At 43.7% G+C, this 14,815-nt stretch overlaps 1 protein-coding gene across 4 annotated transcripts in view; it reads left to right on the top strand.

Moving 5' to 3' along the window:
- TAF1B (TATA-box binding protein associated factor, RNA polymerase I subunit B) overlaps window positions 1-1,512 on the top strand; it is a 52,324-nt gene extending 50,812 nt beyond the window's left edge. For all 4 annotated transcript variants that reach the window (XM_043469374.1, XM_043469375.1, XM_043469376.1 and 1 more), the window contains one exon: window positions 1,077-1,512. In XM_043469374.1, the coding sequence (XP_043325309.1) occupies window positions 1,077-1,281 (205 nt within the window). In that variant the 3' untranslated portion in view covers window positions 1,282-1,512. The remainder of the gene's footprint in view (window positions 1-1,076) is intronic.
- The last annotated feature ends 13,303 nt before the right edge of the window (window positions 1,513-14,815 follow it).

Below are 14,815 nucleotides of genomic sequence, written 5' to 3'. Positions count from 1 at the left end.
AACTATTTATTATGGAAAACTTCAAGTATATTCAAAGGTAGAGAGCGCAGTATAATTAATGCCCCCTACCCATAGTCACCCCCACACATTAACAACTTTCCATGTGGCTAGACTTGTTTTCCCCATGCCCCAGCCAGCTCACTGCTTTACCTGTCTACTCCCAGATTATTTGGAAGCAAGTCCAAACATCATAATTTTCTCAAACAAAGCCATAATACCATTAATCTGACATTAAAAACTAATAGTAATTCCTTAATCTCATCAAACATGCAGTCAATGTCTAGATTTACCTGATTGTCAACAGTAAGTTTTTAAATAACTCAGAATCCACATAAAGTCCTTACATTGCCGGTGGTAGAGATAGCCCTTAAATACTTTAGTTCATAAATTCCCCCTTTATCTCTTTTATTTCCCCCTTGCAGTTTACTTATTGAGTAACCCAGGTCATGTGTCCTGTACAATTTCCTGTAGTCTAGATTTTGCTGATTACAGCCCATGACACCTTTTAACGTGTTCCCCTTTCCCCTGCTTCCACCTTGGTATAGGTAAAGATTGGCAGAGTTACTTAGCAGTTTTCATTAGTGTTTTAGAGATTTGATCAGGTTCCGGTTCTACTTACTACTTTAAAATAAGCAAAATTGCTTTGTTAACTCTTCCTTCTATAACACATACAGAACTGCAGCATACATTATTAAGCCTGGTATCTTATTTTGGTTGGGAGCTGGGGATTATTTTGTTCTTGTGTTTTCAGTATGTCCAGAATCTCTCCCTGTGTGCTTTTGTTTGCCTTGACCATGGTAAGAGGAGGGCCCACCTGGAGTGGAGGAGGAGCTGTGAGAACTGGCTGTGGACCACCTGTGTCCCACGCCTGATGGCCACAGACAGTGCTAGCATTTTTTTCCTTTATAAAATGTAGGATTCCTTCCAGATTGTTCCATTTCCTTCCAGCTCAGAGTACTATCTTCAGCCTAACCATATACAGTTTTTAGGTTATTTGGGGGATATTCAAGGGACCAGCACATACCTTTCTAAATGACCCTAATTTAAACGTGGTGTCTTTTTTCTTCCCCTTCTAGCCATTGTAAGCATGTGACAACCTATGAAGAATCCAATTTTTCTCTGAGTTACCAGTTTATACTAAATCTCTTCTCCTTCTTGCTGAGAATAAAGACTTCCTTTCTCCATGAAGAAGTGAGCTTAATAGAAAAGAGACTTTTTAAAGCAAAATATAATAAAACAAACAAGAAATCTTCAAGATCCAGGAAAGCAAGAAAATACTGAAAGAAATAAGTGGAAACTTGTCAGGGAAAATATTTTAATAATGAAAGTAATGTCATTGTAATATAAAATTCTAGAGAATGGTGAAAAATAGTGTTTTATTGCATACATGTACACACATACAAATACCTATATCAAAAATGTATGTTGGAAAACAGGTGAAATTTATTTGAATTTAGTTTTAAATTATGAATGTTCTCATTGTTAAAATGTTAAGTAAATGGTATCCAGAAATTTGTATTTATTGTATTTTTAAAAAAATATTTATTTGGTTGCACCAGGTCTTAGTTACAGCACGTGGGATCTTTAGTTGTGGCATTCGAACTCTTAGTTATGGCATGTGGGATCTAGTTCCCCAACCAGGGATGGAACCTGGGCCCCCAAATTGGAAGCTCAGAGTCTTAACCATTGGACCAGCAGGGAAGTTGCTTCATTGTATTTTAAAGCTAAATTTTCTTTTAAAACTAGATCACTTACTTACTCTTTACACCCCAAAGTAAATCCCAGATGGATCAAAGATCTAAACATTATGATATTTTATATATACATGTATAAAGTCTTAGAAGAAAACAACTGTGAATGCTGTGATGATCTTGGAATGGGAAGGACTTTCTAAAATGTCTCAAAACCAGAAAGCAAAAGGAAAAGGTTAATAATATGACTACAAAGTAAAAGGCAACTGAAAAGCTGGGAAAATATCATTAATAGTGTACAATGAACAAAGGGATAAGCCCTTTAATATATCAATAGTGCTTGCAAAGCAATAGGAAAAAGATAGCTGAACAAGGCATATGAAAAGATAGCTTTCTGAAAAAACAAAATACAAAGGCCAAGCTAAAAACAGGGTAGTCAATGTCACTCATATTAAATGCAAGTTACAGAGATGTTGTTTCCCACATATTAGGTAGGCAAAGATTATACAGGTGTCTTAATACCTGGTGTGGATATTGGAAAAAGCCGTTCTGGTTCATCATTCGTTTATTTGTGCAATAAATACTTATTGAGCAGCTTCTGTGTTCCAGACACACGCTAGACCCTGGAGGTACAGTACTGAACAAGGCAGGGACAGTTAGTATACAAATAAATAATATTGGGGGCAATGAAGTGCAATGAGGAAAAGGTAAGGTAAGGGATGTGTGGTCAGGTGGGCCCTTTAGTACAAAGTAAATGAAAAGGACAGTCTGGGAGGTGACATTTGAGCTGAAACCAACCTGTGTGAAATCCAGTTGAGGGGGCAGGCCATGTGGCCATCCAGGCGGAGATCATTTTAGGCACAGGACACCCTACTCGGTGTCTACCCAGGAAAAATAAAAGCATCTTTCCACACAAAGACTTACACACAAATATTCACAGCAACTTTATCTGAGATCGCTAACAGATAAACAGCCCAAATGGCCATCAACAGGTGAATGGATATGGTATATCCATACAAGGGAATACTACTTAGCTATAAAAAGAAACACACTGTTGAAACAAGTCACAACACCTGCTAGGGAGTGGGGCAAGAGATTGAGGGGGCTATATAAGAAACATATCTTTCTAAGACTTAAAAAATTGCCTTCCAAAGACCTGAACCGGAAAATTATTTGTATATGAGCTTTATGGAATCAACAGCATGATCTGAAGTGCTGTGGTACTTGAGTGGAGTAAAGAGCTGAATTTGCTAACAAGCCCTCCAGGGTGATTCTGATACACAATAGAGTGACAACCACTGGCCGCAGGGCCATCCACACAGCACTCAGCTCTACCTGCCGCCCTCCATATCCTCCCCTGGAGCAGGGAAGTACTTCTGGAGCCCTTCAACCCCCGGAGGGCCTTAGTGGCTGGGCAGTCATTTCTTCTGTGCTGGCGTCACCCTGCCCGTGTTCACACAGGGCGCCCTGTAGGTGGTCTCCTCAAGCCTTCTCTGCCTAAACACTTGCCTCAGCTATTTCTAAAGGACAAAGAGATATGATTAGGAAATACGGCAGAAGCAGGCACAGTGCCACGATGGATGTACAAACAGCGCCCAATAGGAGCATAGAAGGGGAAGAGACCCACACCGCCGGGTGGAGGAGGTCCTTTGTTCCCCAGCAGGCTGCCCCTGAGGAATCAAATTTTTTCAAACTGATTGCCCGTTCAGTTCAATTCAGTTCAGCCGCTCAGTCGTGTCCGACTCTTTGTGAATCCATGAATCGCAGCACGCCAGGCCTCCCTGTCCATCATCAACTCCCGGAGTTTATTCAAACTCATGTCCATTGAGTCGGTGATGCCATCCAGCCATCTCATCCTCTGTTGTCCCCTTCTTCTCCTGCCCCCAATCCCTCCCAGCATCAGGGTCTTTTCCAATGAGTCAACTCGTCCCATGAGGTGACCAAAGGATTGGAATTTCAGCTTCAGCATCAGTCCTTCTAATGAACATGCCCGTTCAGGGGAAGTGATAAACTATTTTGCCACTAGAGTGACTTATACTTGTTGATTTGGATGGACTGTGTATTTTGAACAAATCTTACTTAGTTTTTAAATTAAATCAGCGCTGCAGGGAAACAATTTTATAATTTAGGTCACCATGGTAGCTCAGTTGCAGCTAAGTCGGCAAAGAGTCTGCTTGCAATGCAGGAGACCTGGGTTTGTTTCTTGGGTTGGGAAGATCCTCTGGAGAAGGAAATGGCAACCCACTCCAGTATTCTTGCCTGCAGAATCTCCTGGACAGAGGAGCCTGCCAGGCTACAGCCTATGGGATTGCAAGTCAGACGTGACTGAGCGACTGAGCGCATACACCTAAAAGGAAGTATGATAGAACCAAGTAGGATTTCACATGGTCTCAGATCTGGAAAATATTGTAATAGTGTGAAACCAGAGACTTCTAGGAGATGAAAATAGAATACACCAGATATTTCTGGGGAAAAAAGAGTCCTGAAATCATTTTGTGTCTTTGAATGATCAGTCTCAGCTGATGGTTGTGTAAATAGTGCACACATGTGCTGAAAATGCTAAAAATTTCAAGTTTTTAGTTGCAGATCATCAAAACATTGTGAAAAGCACAGCTGTGTAACATGTATTAAATATGCATCTGCCTATCTACTTACTGAACACTTTAATATAAGATTTCTCATTTAATATATCTAGATAAATCTATCTGGTATAACTATAGCAACAAAGTTTTGCTCACAGTAGACTAAAGTAAGAAATCTGTATGCAGGTCAGGAAGCAACAGTTAGAACTGGACAAGGAACAACAGACTGGTTCCAAATCGGGAAAGGAATACATCAAGGCTGTATATTGTCACTGCTTATTTAACTTATATGCAGCGTACATCATGAGAAACGCTGGGCTGGATGAAGCACAGCTGGAATCAAGATTTCCAGGAGAAATATCAATAACCTCAGATATGCAGATGACACCACCCTTATGGCAGAAAGCAAAGAACTACAGAGCCTCTTGATGAAAGTGAAAGAGGAGAAAGAAAAAGCTGGCTTAAAACTCAACATTCGAAAACTAAGATCATGGCATCTGGTGGAAACAGTGACAGACTTTATTTTGGGGGGCTCCAAAATCACTGCAGATAGTGACTGCAGCCATGATATTAAAAGATACTTGCTCCTTGGAAGGAAAGTTATGAGCAACTTAGATAGCATATTAAAAAGCAGAGACAATACTTGGCCAACAAAGGTCCATCTAGTCAAGGCTATGGTTTTTCCAGTGGTCATGTATGGATGTGAGAATTGGACTATACAGAAAGCTGAGCGTTGAAGAATTGATGCTTTTGAACTGTGGTGTTGGAGAAGACTCTTGAGAGTCCCTTGGACTGCAAGGAGATCCAACCAGTCCATCCTAAAGGAAATCAGTCCTGAATATTCATTGAAGGGACTGATGCTGAAGCTAAACTCCAATACCTTGGCCACCTGATGTGAAGAGCCTGATGAAAAGACCTTTGAAAAGCCTTTGAAAAGACCCTGATGTTGGGAAATGTTGAAGGCAGGAGGAGAAGGGGACAACAAAGGATGAAAAGATTGGATGGCATCACCAACTCAACCGACATGAGTTTGAGTAAACTCTGGGAGTTGGTGATGGACAGCGAGGCCTGGCATGCTGCAGTCCTTGGGGTCACAAAGAGTTGGACATGAATGAGCAACTGAACTGACTAAAGTAAAAACTTTAAACTTGTTAAACATGTTTCTTTAAAAATTTAAATCTGGTGAAAGTACAATGAGCGTGTGTTCCTACCAGAACACAGAACATTGGCCCAAACAGTTCATTAGTCTACAGGGAGCGTTCATACATTTTGAACATAGTTTTGTTAGTTCAGGTTCTTGTTTCTTTTTTTTTTCAATCCTTCCCCTGCCAAAAAAAAAAAAAAAATGCAGGTTTCTTTAGGCAGTTTGAGATTCTGTTAGACTTAAAAGCAACGGGACTGTCTCCTCCCTGCCAGCCGAGGCTCCTCTTGCAACAGATCAATCATCATTGTCATGAGGACATAATGATGGCTCACAGCGGGGAGCCATGCAGTGGGGAGCCCTGGGTGCCTTATCCTACTGAAGCGTGGCTTTTTCCTCCGGCCTAAAAGCAGCAGACCTGTCACTGACATTCCGAAGTGGCACTTCTACAGCCCAAAGGAAGGAGGCCTAGCACTGACAGCAGAGTATCTGTAGTTCTTTGTTATCTCTTTGGGTGCCCCCCTTCCCCGTATTGGCACAAAGCCACCTAAGGAAATTAAAAAAAAAAAAAAAGCAGTATTAATTCAATCCTGGATTGACACAGGAAGCTATACTTCTCAGAAGGAAAGAAGGACCATTATTTCTGAGTCTCAAAGAAAACCTCAAGCAGAATCTCCAAAGTGTGGCAGCTGTAAAGAGTTCTGCGAGTATTATTATTGTGTTAGTCACTCAGTCGTGTACGACTCTTCGACCCCATGGACCGTAGTCTGCCAGGCTTCTCTGTCCATGGGATTCTCCAGGCAAGAATACTGGAGCAGGTAACCCTGAGGGTTCTTCCCAACCCAGGAATCGAACCCCGGTCTCCTGCATTGCAGGCAGATTCTGTACCATCTGAGCCTCCAGGGAAGCCCCTGTTATATACTGTAGGTAGTTAAAAGTGTTTTAAAATGTATGTTTTTATCTTGAATATGTAGCTGGTAACTTTTTTTTTTGCTGGTAACTTTATAAAATTTAAAATGCCTCTGCAATCTTGAAAGCTGAGTGAATTCACAGTATCAAATCTCACAGAATGTTTCACGGAGCTCCCTTGTTTGGGGCCCTTGTGAAGTATTTAAGCATGAAGTGACTTTAGTGCCAGACTTGCCTGATAATACGCTGTGACTTGAGAAGAACTTACAAAAGAGTCCTTTTATTGACTATAAATTAAGAACCTGCTATTTCAGCTCACTTGGCCTTTTGCCCTCTGCAACAATGATTTCCTTCTGGAACAATTAGTACACGTTTTATGGATATTTGAGTTGAACAGGGTGACTCACAGATATTCCCAAAGAAAATTTTAAGTTAGAATACCACTTAAATGTAATTATCTTTGTGTCACCATTGTTGTCCATGTTAATTCAGATGAAGTGATTAAGTTAAATATTACCTAAAATGAAAATGGTGGTCTCTGAATTTTAAAACTCCCAAGGTTAAAGTAGGAAAAATGTGTTCTTTACCATGTGAAAGGATCAGAGAAATATTATAAAATGTGTTTACTTATTTTCACCTTTCCCTCCTTAGAAATTCACACCAGAATGAACAGTCTCCCTGGAAAGGTCTCTGCTTGGGGTCCCAGGTGCCCTAAGCAGTCACCCTACTGGGGCCCGAAGGCAGGGACCTCCTCTCCCACCCCCCACCCAGCCACCCCAAATGCAGTGTGTTCCTGCCAAGCCCTCTCCACGCCCATCTAGACACACTTTCTTTCTCAAAGCACAGCCCAGGGATCCGAATCTGCTCACGCCAGGGCTCGTGCAGACCAGACCAGGGGCTCCCCTGCCTGCCCACTCCTCACCACTGCCTGATGATCAGAATTGGGGGCGGGGGTTGGCCTCAGAGTCTGCATTTCATCACCTGGCACCCCACTGCCCATCCCCAGGCACAGAGGGTAGGGACTACCCCCTACCACCCACCTCCCACCCCCTGACCTCAACTGTCTTCATCTTCCCTCTGTCTGAAAAGGTGTCAAGAAGAGCTCCTTTCTTTTGGTACCTCTGCACCCACAGCACCTCCTATGTTTGGCATTTATTGTCACCTGATTCTGCGTGTGTACTGTTGTCCTGACTAGGCTTTATTGTCCTTTGAGGCTGGGGGCCATTTCTCATGACTTCATACAGAACCCTACCTCCAATATTTGTTTAATAAATGTCTTTGATGAAAGTAATGATTACTTTTTTAAAAAAGCAAAATTACAAAAAGCATCCTGCCTTCTTATCAGTTTACCATAGTGCAATGGTCACCACTTAATGGATGAACTTAGTTGTCTGCCTTCCAGACACTGGTTGTGAAACCAACTGAAGTACTTTTAAGACAGAAGGGGAAAAAATGGACATAGCTTTTGCCCAAGTATACGTGTGGCCTCACCCCGTAACTATATGATGCTCACAAGGTGCCAGGCACTGTCCTCAGCACTTGACACAAATCACCTCTTTCGATCCTTTCATCTCATCTCAGATGACGTGGTGCTATGATTATCTTACAAATAAGGATGTTGAGACATTCTGATCCCAGGTAGCCTAGCTCCAGAATCTGTAGGCTTTGCCAGCTTGCAGCGCTGTGTCTCAAAGACACAGTGTGGAAGCTAAGTGTGGAAGCTAAGGAACCCCAGTGCTACCCAGAAGGAGACAACATCAGCCTGCATGAGTGGAGTGCACCCTCACGGACACTCACTCCTAACCGCCACCCTAACCCTGCCTGTACTCTCTGCTCCTCATCTCTCAATCACTAGCTCCATTCAACTAACCCCTAAGCTATAAGTCGTCCCCCCTTACTGTCACCCCCAACATCTCATCCATCACTCAGCTTTGGCAGTCCCATCACCAAGTACCTCTCTGGTCTGTTTCCCGTCTTCCGTGACACAGTGACTGCCCAAATCAGGCCCTCATCGTCTCGCTTCTGTGTGTGTTAGTTACTCAGTTCTATCCAACTCTTTGCGACCCCACGAACACAGTAGCCCGCCGAGCTTCTATGTCCATGGGATTCTCCAGGCAGGAATATTGGAGTGGATTGTCATTCCCTTCTCCAGAGAGTCTTCCCGACCCTGCGATCAAACCGTGGTCTCCTGCCTCGTAGGCAGATTCTTCACCATTTGAGCTACAGGAAAGTCTCAAAACCTCTCACCTTGACAATTTCTCATTCCCTCTGCCAACAGTTATTTTCCAAAAGTAGGCCAAAACACTTTGAGGCTCAAAACCCTTTGATGGCTTTCTGCTGCCTGCAAGCCAATGGCTTGGCCTGGGGTCCATTAGACTGTGGCTCCCACACAACCAGCCCTGCCACAGGCCTGCCCCCACTCCCTGCATCGAGGGCAAGGGGCTCCTGGGTGAGCCGTGACCCACACACTCAGTACCTTTGCCCCTGCTGTATTCTCTCTCAGGAGCTTCCTCCCTTGTCTCAGGAGGACGTTTATTTTTCTGTGATGACCCTGCTCAAATACTACTTCCTCCACTTTCCCCGCCTCGGTTCCTGGCAGGATCCATCCTTCCCAACTCAGGGAGATTTGTTTCTTGTTAGGGTATTTATACCATTTGTACTAAGGTGCCCGGGTCTCTAGATTGAGCTATTTGACTGCCAGACTGTGAGTAAGGGCTGGGGGAAGACACTTGAGAACTTGTGTGAAGAACAGAGTTGACAAAGGTAAAAGTAACATGTGAAAGAAAAAGCATGTTTAGGAGATTTCACACATCTAATTGGTGACAATGAGGTTTATGCAGCTAATGTCCACTTCCTACCAGAGCTCATCAGAAACTTTGCAGGACTTTTCCTCTACGCATTTTCGAGGTGATGCCTGCACATCGGTTTTGCTTTACTAAGGATTGTATGTCAACTAAGAAGCATTTTGTGGTGCTTTGCCTGGTCCTTCCCTCTACTTGTCAGCAGCCCTCTGGTTTCATGTCTCTGAATTAGCATCTCCATCCTCTGATTCCCACTATAGCCCCAGAGTAGAGACTTATGGATTTTTTGTGATGCTTTGAGGAACCTTTATTAAAAGGATTAAAGGATACCTACGTAAGTAATCCTCAGCTATTTCCCAATCTCCAAGTAATACAGTCATAGTGATGCCCACGATAATTTCAGACCAAACGCACATCAGTTATGAAACTCCAGGACCTGCTTCTACTTCTTTTTCTCTCTTGATGCTTGTCGCAAAGTTCTCCTGGCTTTTTTCCCCTTCTTCTTGTTTCAACCTCTACATCTTCCCTTCTCTAATTATCACCAAAGACGTAACTCAAAATTCCAGAGACTGGAATGGATAGCGTCATGGCTGAAAGAAGATACACAGAAGTGAGTGTATCTACACATAAAAACAGAGTTCATGAACTGTCAACTTTGGGCAAGTGACTTAATCACGTTCCCAGTTTCCTACCTATACGTGAGGTAATTCTTCTCTTACAGTAAAAATTGATGACCCTAGAGCCTATTATTCAGAGTGAAGTAAGTCAGAAAGAGAAAGATAAATATCGTATACTAATGCAAATATATGCAATCTAGAAAGATGGTACTGATTAAATTATTTGCAGGGCAGCAAAGGAGAAACAGACATAGAGAACAGAACTATGGACATGGCAGGTGGGAGGAGAGGGTGAGATGTATGAAGAGAGTAACACGGAAACTTACATTACCATATGTAAAATAGACAGCCAACAGGAAATTGCTGTGTGTCTCAGGGAACTCAAACAGGGGCTCTGTGACAATCTAGAAGGGTTGGATGGGGAGGGAAATGGGAGAGAGGTTTGGGAGGGAGGGAACATGGTGTACCTATGGCTGATTCTTGTCAATGTTTGACAGAAAACAACATTTTGTAAGGCAATTAAGCTTCAATTAAGAAATAAATTTTTAAAAAATTTGATGAGATGCAACAACACCTTTAAATGGATCTTAGCTGAGGGTGTTTTACCACTCGAACCCTTTTCTTCAAAGAGGAGAATATGCAAATGTGAGCCAGCAGGCAGAGTCAGGGCCTCCCAGTTCCCCTGATCAGGGCGTTTTCATGAAATGACAGGAAGCATCATGGCTCCACCTCGAAGAACGTTAGTCACAGGCCAGAGAGGTTTCCCGGGGGTGAAGGCCAGTGTTCCTAAGCTGAGAGTGCTCTGACAGCTCTGTTGCAACTACTGAGCCTTCACCGGAATGATTGATCTACAGTGAAGCCATGAGAAAAGAATGTGAGCTATCTGGGTTCAAGTTGCCAGAAAGAGGGTGACACCCAGCTTGACATGGCTCTTCAGCCTCCATTAGAAATGCGTCTGCGTCAAGTACCAGGTACCTGACAAGACTCACCTGAGACTGCAGCTGTCCTGGCCCGACAGGTGGGCAGGCAGGGGAGGGGCAGAGGCTCCAGGAGCAAGTGATGCCACTGAGGATATTTGAGAAGCGAGGGCATGGAGACCAAACCACGGAGAGTCCTCGGGGTTGGCGTGTTCTCCAAGCTTGGGAATTAACTATGCTTGTTTCATCGCTAAGTCATGTCTGACTCTTCACCACCCCATAGACTGTAGCCCACCAGGCTTCTCTGTTCATGGGCTTCTCCAGGCAAGAATATTGGAGTGGGTTGCCATTTCCTTCTCCTTCCTTAGAGAATGAACAAACGCCATCTCCCAAGACATGTCGTCACAAGAAACCCCCAGCCATGACTCCGCCACATCTCTTCGAGTGTCCAGGCTGCTCCATGGTGGGGGCACAGGAGAAACACCAGGTATCATGCAGAAATACGTACCAGCAGCGCCAAAGCCTGGGGAGAAAGTGTGGGATTTGGAAACAAGACGCCTGGCTTCATACCCCAAATTCACTGGCTATGAGACTTTGAAAATGTTTGATTTCTCTGGACCTTGTTTATCCATCTACAAGATGGGCGTAACCCTGTCTCACAGGGTTGCTTTAAGAATCGAATGACTCAGGTATGCTTTGAATCTGAAACGCCTCCAGAAGGTGACTGTCATTACCATCCTGAATAACAATGATCGTTGATCCTCTGTGTGTGTGTTTTTAGTTGCTCAGTTGTGTCCGACTCTGTGTGTGTGTTTTTAGTTGCTCAGTTGTGTCCAACTCTTGCGAACCCATAGACTGTAGCTTGCCCGGCTTCTCTGTCCAGGGGATTCTCCAGTCAAGAATACTGGAGGGGGTTGCCATTTCCTTCTCCAGGGGATCTTCCCAGCCCAAGAAATGAACCCGGGTCTCCTGCGTTGCAGGCAGACTCTTTACCAACTGAGCTACAAAGGAAGCACCTCTATAATATGCTTATCCCCACACTAGATGATGAGGGATTTTTAAAAATATGATACATAGTTTCTGTTCCTTAAGCAGTTTATAGTACAGTTAGGAAAATGAGGAGATGGAAGATTTAATATTTATTGAGTTCTAGAAGATCTGGTGGGGTTTCCTAGGTGGCTCAGCGGTAAAGAATCTGCCTGCCAATGTAGGAAGTGTGAATTTGATCCCTGGATTGGGATGATCCCCTGGAGAAGGGAATCATGAAACGTAACAAACCAATCAGCCCTGGGCGATAGGGGTCATTAGCCCATATTCTCCAGGGGTTCCATAATTTCCCAAGTCATAGAGCTGGGAGACAAGGGTGGAGATGTCAAACTCTCCCTTCCACACCTCGTTTGTACAGAGTGGATGACTTTCATCTCACAGGAGGCACTAGCAAACAGGGCAAGACACAGTGGCTCTGGTGAACTGGCTGGTACAGATTCCTGGAAGTCAGGCATGGAGGCTGTGCCCTTGTCTTGCAACTACTTCCGCTGTCCCTTCAATAGGGGCTGCCTCTGATGAGCCTACCTGTGAATGGTTGGTCAGGCTACAGCTAGGTCAAACAGCCAACAAACAAGCACTTGGAGGGACTGGACAGGGCTCAGGCCTGCTGGTCTCTAGAGAAGATGGAAGCCGCCCGTCCAGGGTCTTTGAGCCAGGCATCGCATGAGATTCTTTAATTGTATTATGTTTTTTCAATTCCTCAAAACTTGATACTGTTTTCCTCATTTTACAGATGAGGAAATTGAGGACTGGCAGTGAGGTAGACTGCTTAAGGTAAGAACAGGAGGCAGATCTGAGCTTGGAATCCAGATCTGATGGACTCGAAATCATCCCCTCAAACTCTTGCAAAATTTAATTACCTAAAAGGTGGAGATGCTTTTGATGAGTGTTAAATGAAGGGTAGCTGAGGAGGTGGGGGAGAAATTTGTATGGGAGGGAAAGGGGTCCTGGAGGAGATGACATTGGAGGCTGGCCTTGAAAGAAGAATAGGGACTGGAAGAGATGAGGTGGAGAGAAGAAAGAGCACAAGCAACCAGGGGCCTGAAATTGCCGGACGCTTTCAGGGGACTCTGTGATGGGGTCCAGGGTGCAGGGCGCTCTTTACTGGGACAAACATTTGTGACTGTGTGTTGGGGAACTTGAATACCAGGCTTAGGAGCTTGGACTGCCATCTGTAAACTGTGGGCAGGTAAGATCAGAACTATTCTTAGCAACTGCTATTAGAATCAGGAGACATTGAAGCTGGAAGGGACCGGATGACCCATCCAACCTCGTCCTTTCCCAGAGGCCCAGAGCGAAGTCACCCAGCAGGTCAGTAGGATCTGGGCTAGTACCTAGGCCTGTGACATTCCCAATCCACCTTCCAGTCTGTCTCTCTACTTCCACGGGGCTGTTAGAACCCAGGGGTCTCCTATGGGAATGTGGCCCCAAATTCATTTGCTACTCTGAAGCCCAAGACTTGGAAAGCTACCTCAGAAATCTGCCTTCTCTTAAAAAAAAATGACCCTACCCTTTAAAATTTAATGACATTAAAAATGTCATTGCCAAACAACTGAAAGGACACTAAATCTCACTCGTGATTTTTTAAAATGCAAATTAAAAAAAAATTAGATACTAGTTTTCATCTAAAGGCTAGCAAAGTCTGAGCATGCTCCTGTCTGGGGAGGTCCCATGACCCATTGGTAGCAGTCCAATGGGGGCAGCCTTTTGGAAAACAGTTGGGTAAGATCTATACAGACTGGAACTGTGCACGCCTTTTTCACAGCACCAGCAATTCTGGAGATTTATTCTATGTCTGTACTTGACCAAGTGTACAGAGTGTGTAGATAGAGGGATGTGTATTACAGAATGTAATTGTGGAAAACTGGAGATAAAAACACTAATTGCTTGCAGGTAGGGTCTAGTTATCACACATCAATACAAAGAAATAATCTGCAGCCATTTTTTTTCAGAGAGAGAGAGATTCTTTATTGAAACATTTAATACTGTTCTATTTCAAGTAAAGAATTTCACATTTTGCATAGAATTTAATCACACCTTAATTATAGGCAAGTCTTGTCTGACTCTTGCGACCGCATGGACTGTAGGCCCACCAGGCTCCTCTGTCCATGGCATTTCCCAGGCAAGAATACTGGAGTGGGTTGCCATTTCCTTCTCCAGGGGATCTTCCCAAACCAGAGATCGAAGTCAGATCTTCTGCACTCAGGTGGGTCTCCTGCATTGCAGGCGGATTCTTTAATGACTGAGCCACCAGGGAAGCTGATGCATAGTCTCAATAGTATATATATATATATATGTATATATATATACATATATATGTCAGTCGCCATCTCCCAATTCAACCGACCCCACAACAGCCATTTTTTAAAATACAGGCGATGTATATGTGTTGACATGGAAAACGTGTAAGACTCTATAGTAAGTGAAAGTGAGCAAGCTGAGGAGGGCCGTACACAGTATGGACTCCATTGTATAAGAAAATATACCATATGTATATTACTTGTGGATACACAGGAAATATCTGGAAAGTTATAGGAAAACTGGTAGCAGTGGTTATCTCTCGGGGGGAGGGACAGGATGGAGAAGGGAGCAGCTCTGTGCTCTAAACCCTCTGTATTGCTTACGTCTCCTTTTTTTAAACTATAAATATGTATTATTTTTATAATTCAAGAACAGTAGAAAAATTTAAATTAAAAAAGATATTGTCAACATCTTACAAATACAGATTTTTTTTTACATTTAAAACAACTATTTGTTTTTAATTGAAGGATAATCACTTGACAATATCGAATTGGTTTCTGCCATGGATCATGAATCAGTCATAGGCACACATATGTCCCCTCCCTCTTGAACCTCCCTCCCCCCTCCCTGCCCCATTCCTCCCTTCCTCCCCCCTCCCTGCCCCATTCCTCCCTCCCTCCCCCCTCCCTGCCCCATTCCTCCCTCCCTCCCCCCTCCCTGCCCCATTCCTACCTCCCTCCCCCCTCCCCGCCCCTAGGTTGTTACAGAGCCCCAGTTTGAGCTCCCTGATTCACACAGCAAATTCCAACTGGCTATACAGATATGGATTTTAACTTCCATTTTAGAGAGCACTTAAAGACAAATGAAAC

The sequence above is a fragment of the Cervus canadensis genome, chromosome 5, assembly GCF_019320065.1.
Source record: "Cervus canadensis isolate Bull #8, Minnesota chromosome 5, ASM1932006v1, whole genome shotgun sequence".
Classification (NCBI taxonomy): Eukaryota; Metazoa; Chordata; class Mammalia; order Artiodactyla; family Cervidae; genus Cervus; species Cervus canadensis.
The sequence above is the reverse complement of the archived record's forward strand: the minus strand, read 5'-3'. Positions and strand labels throughout refer to the sequence as shown.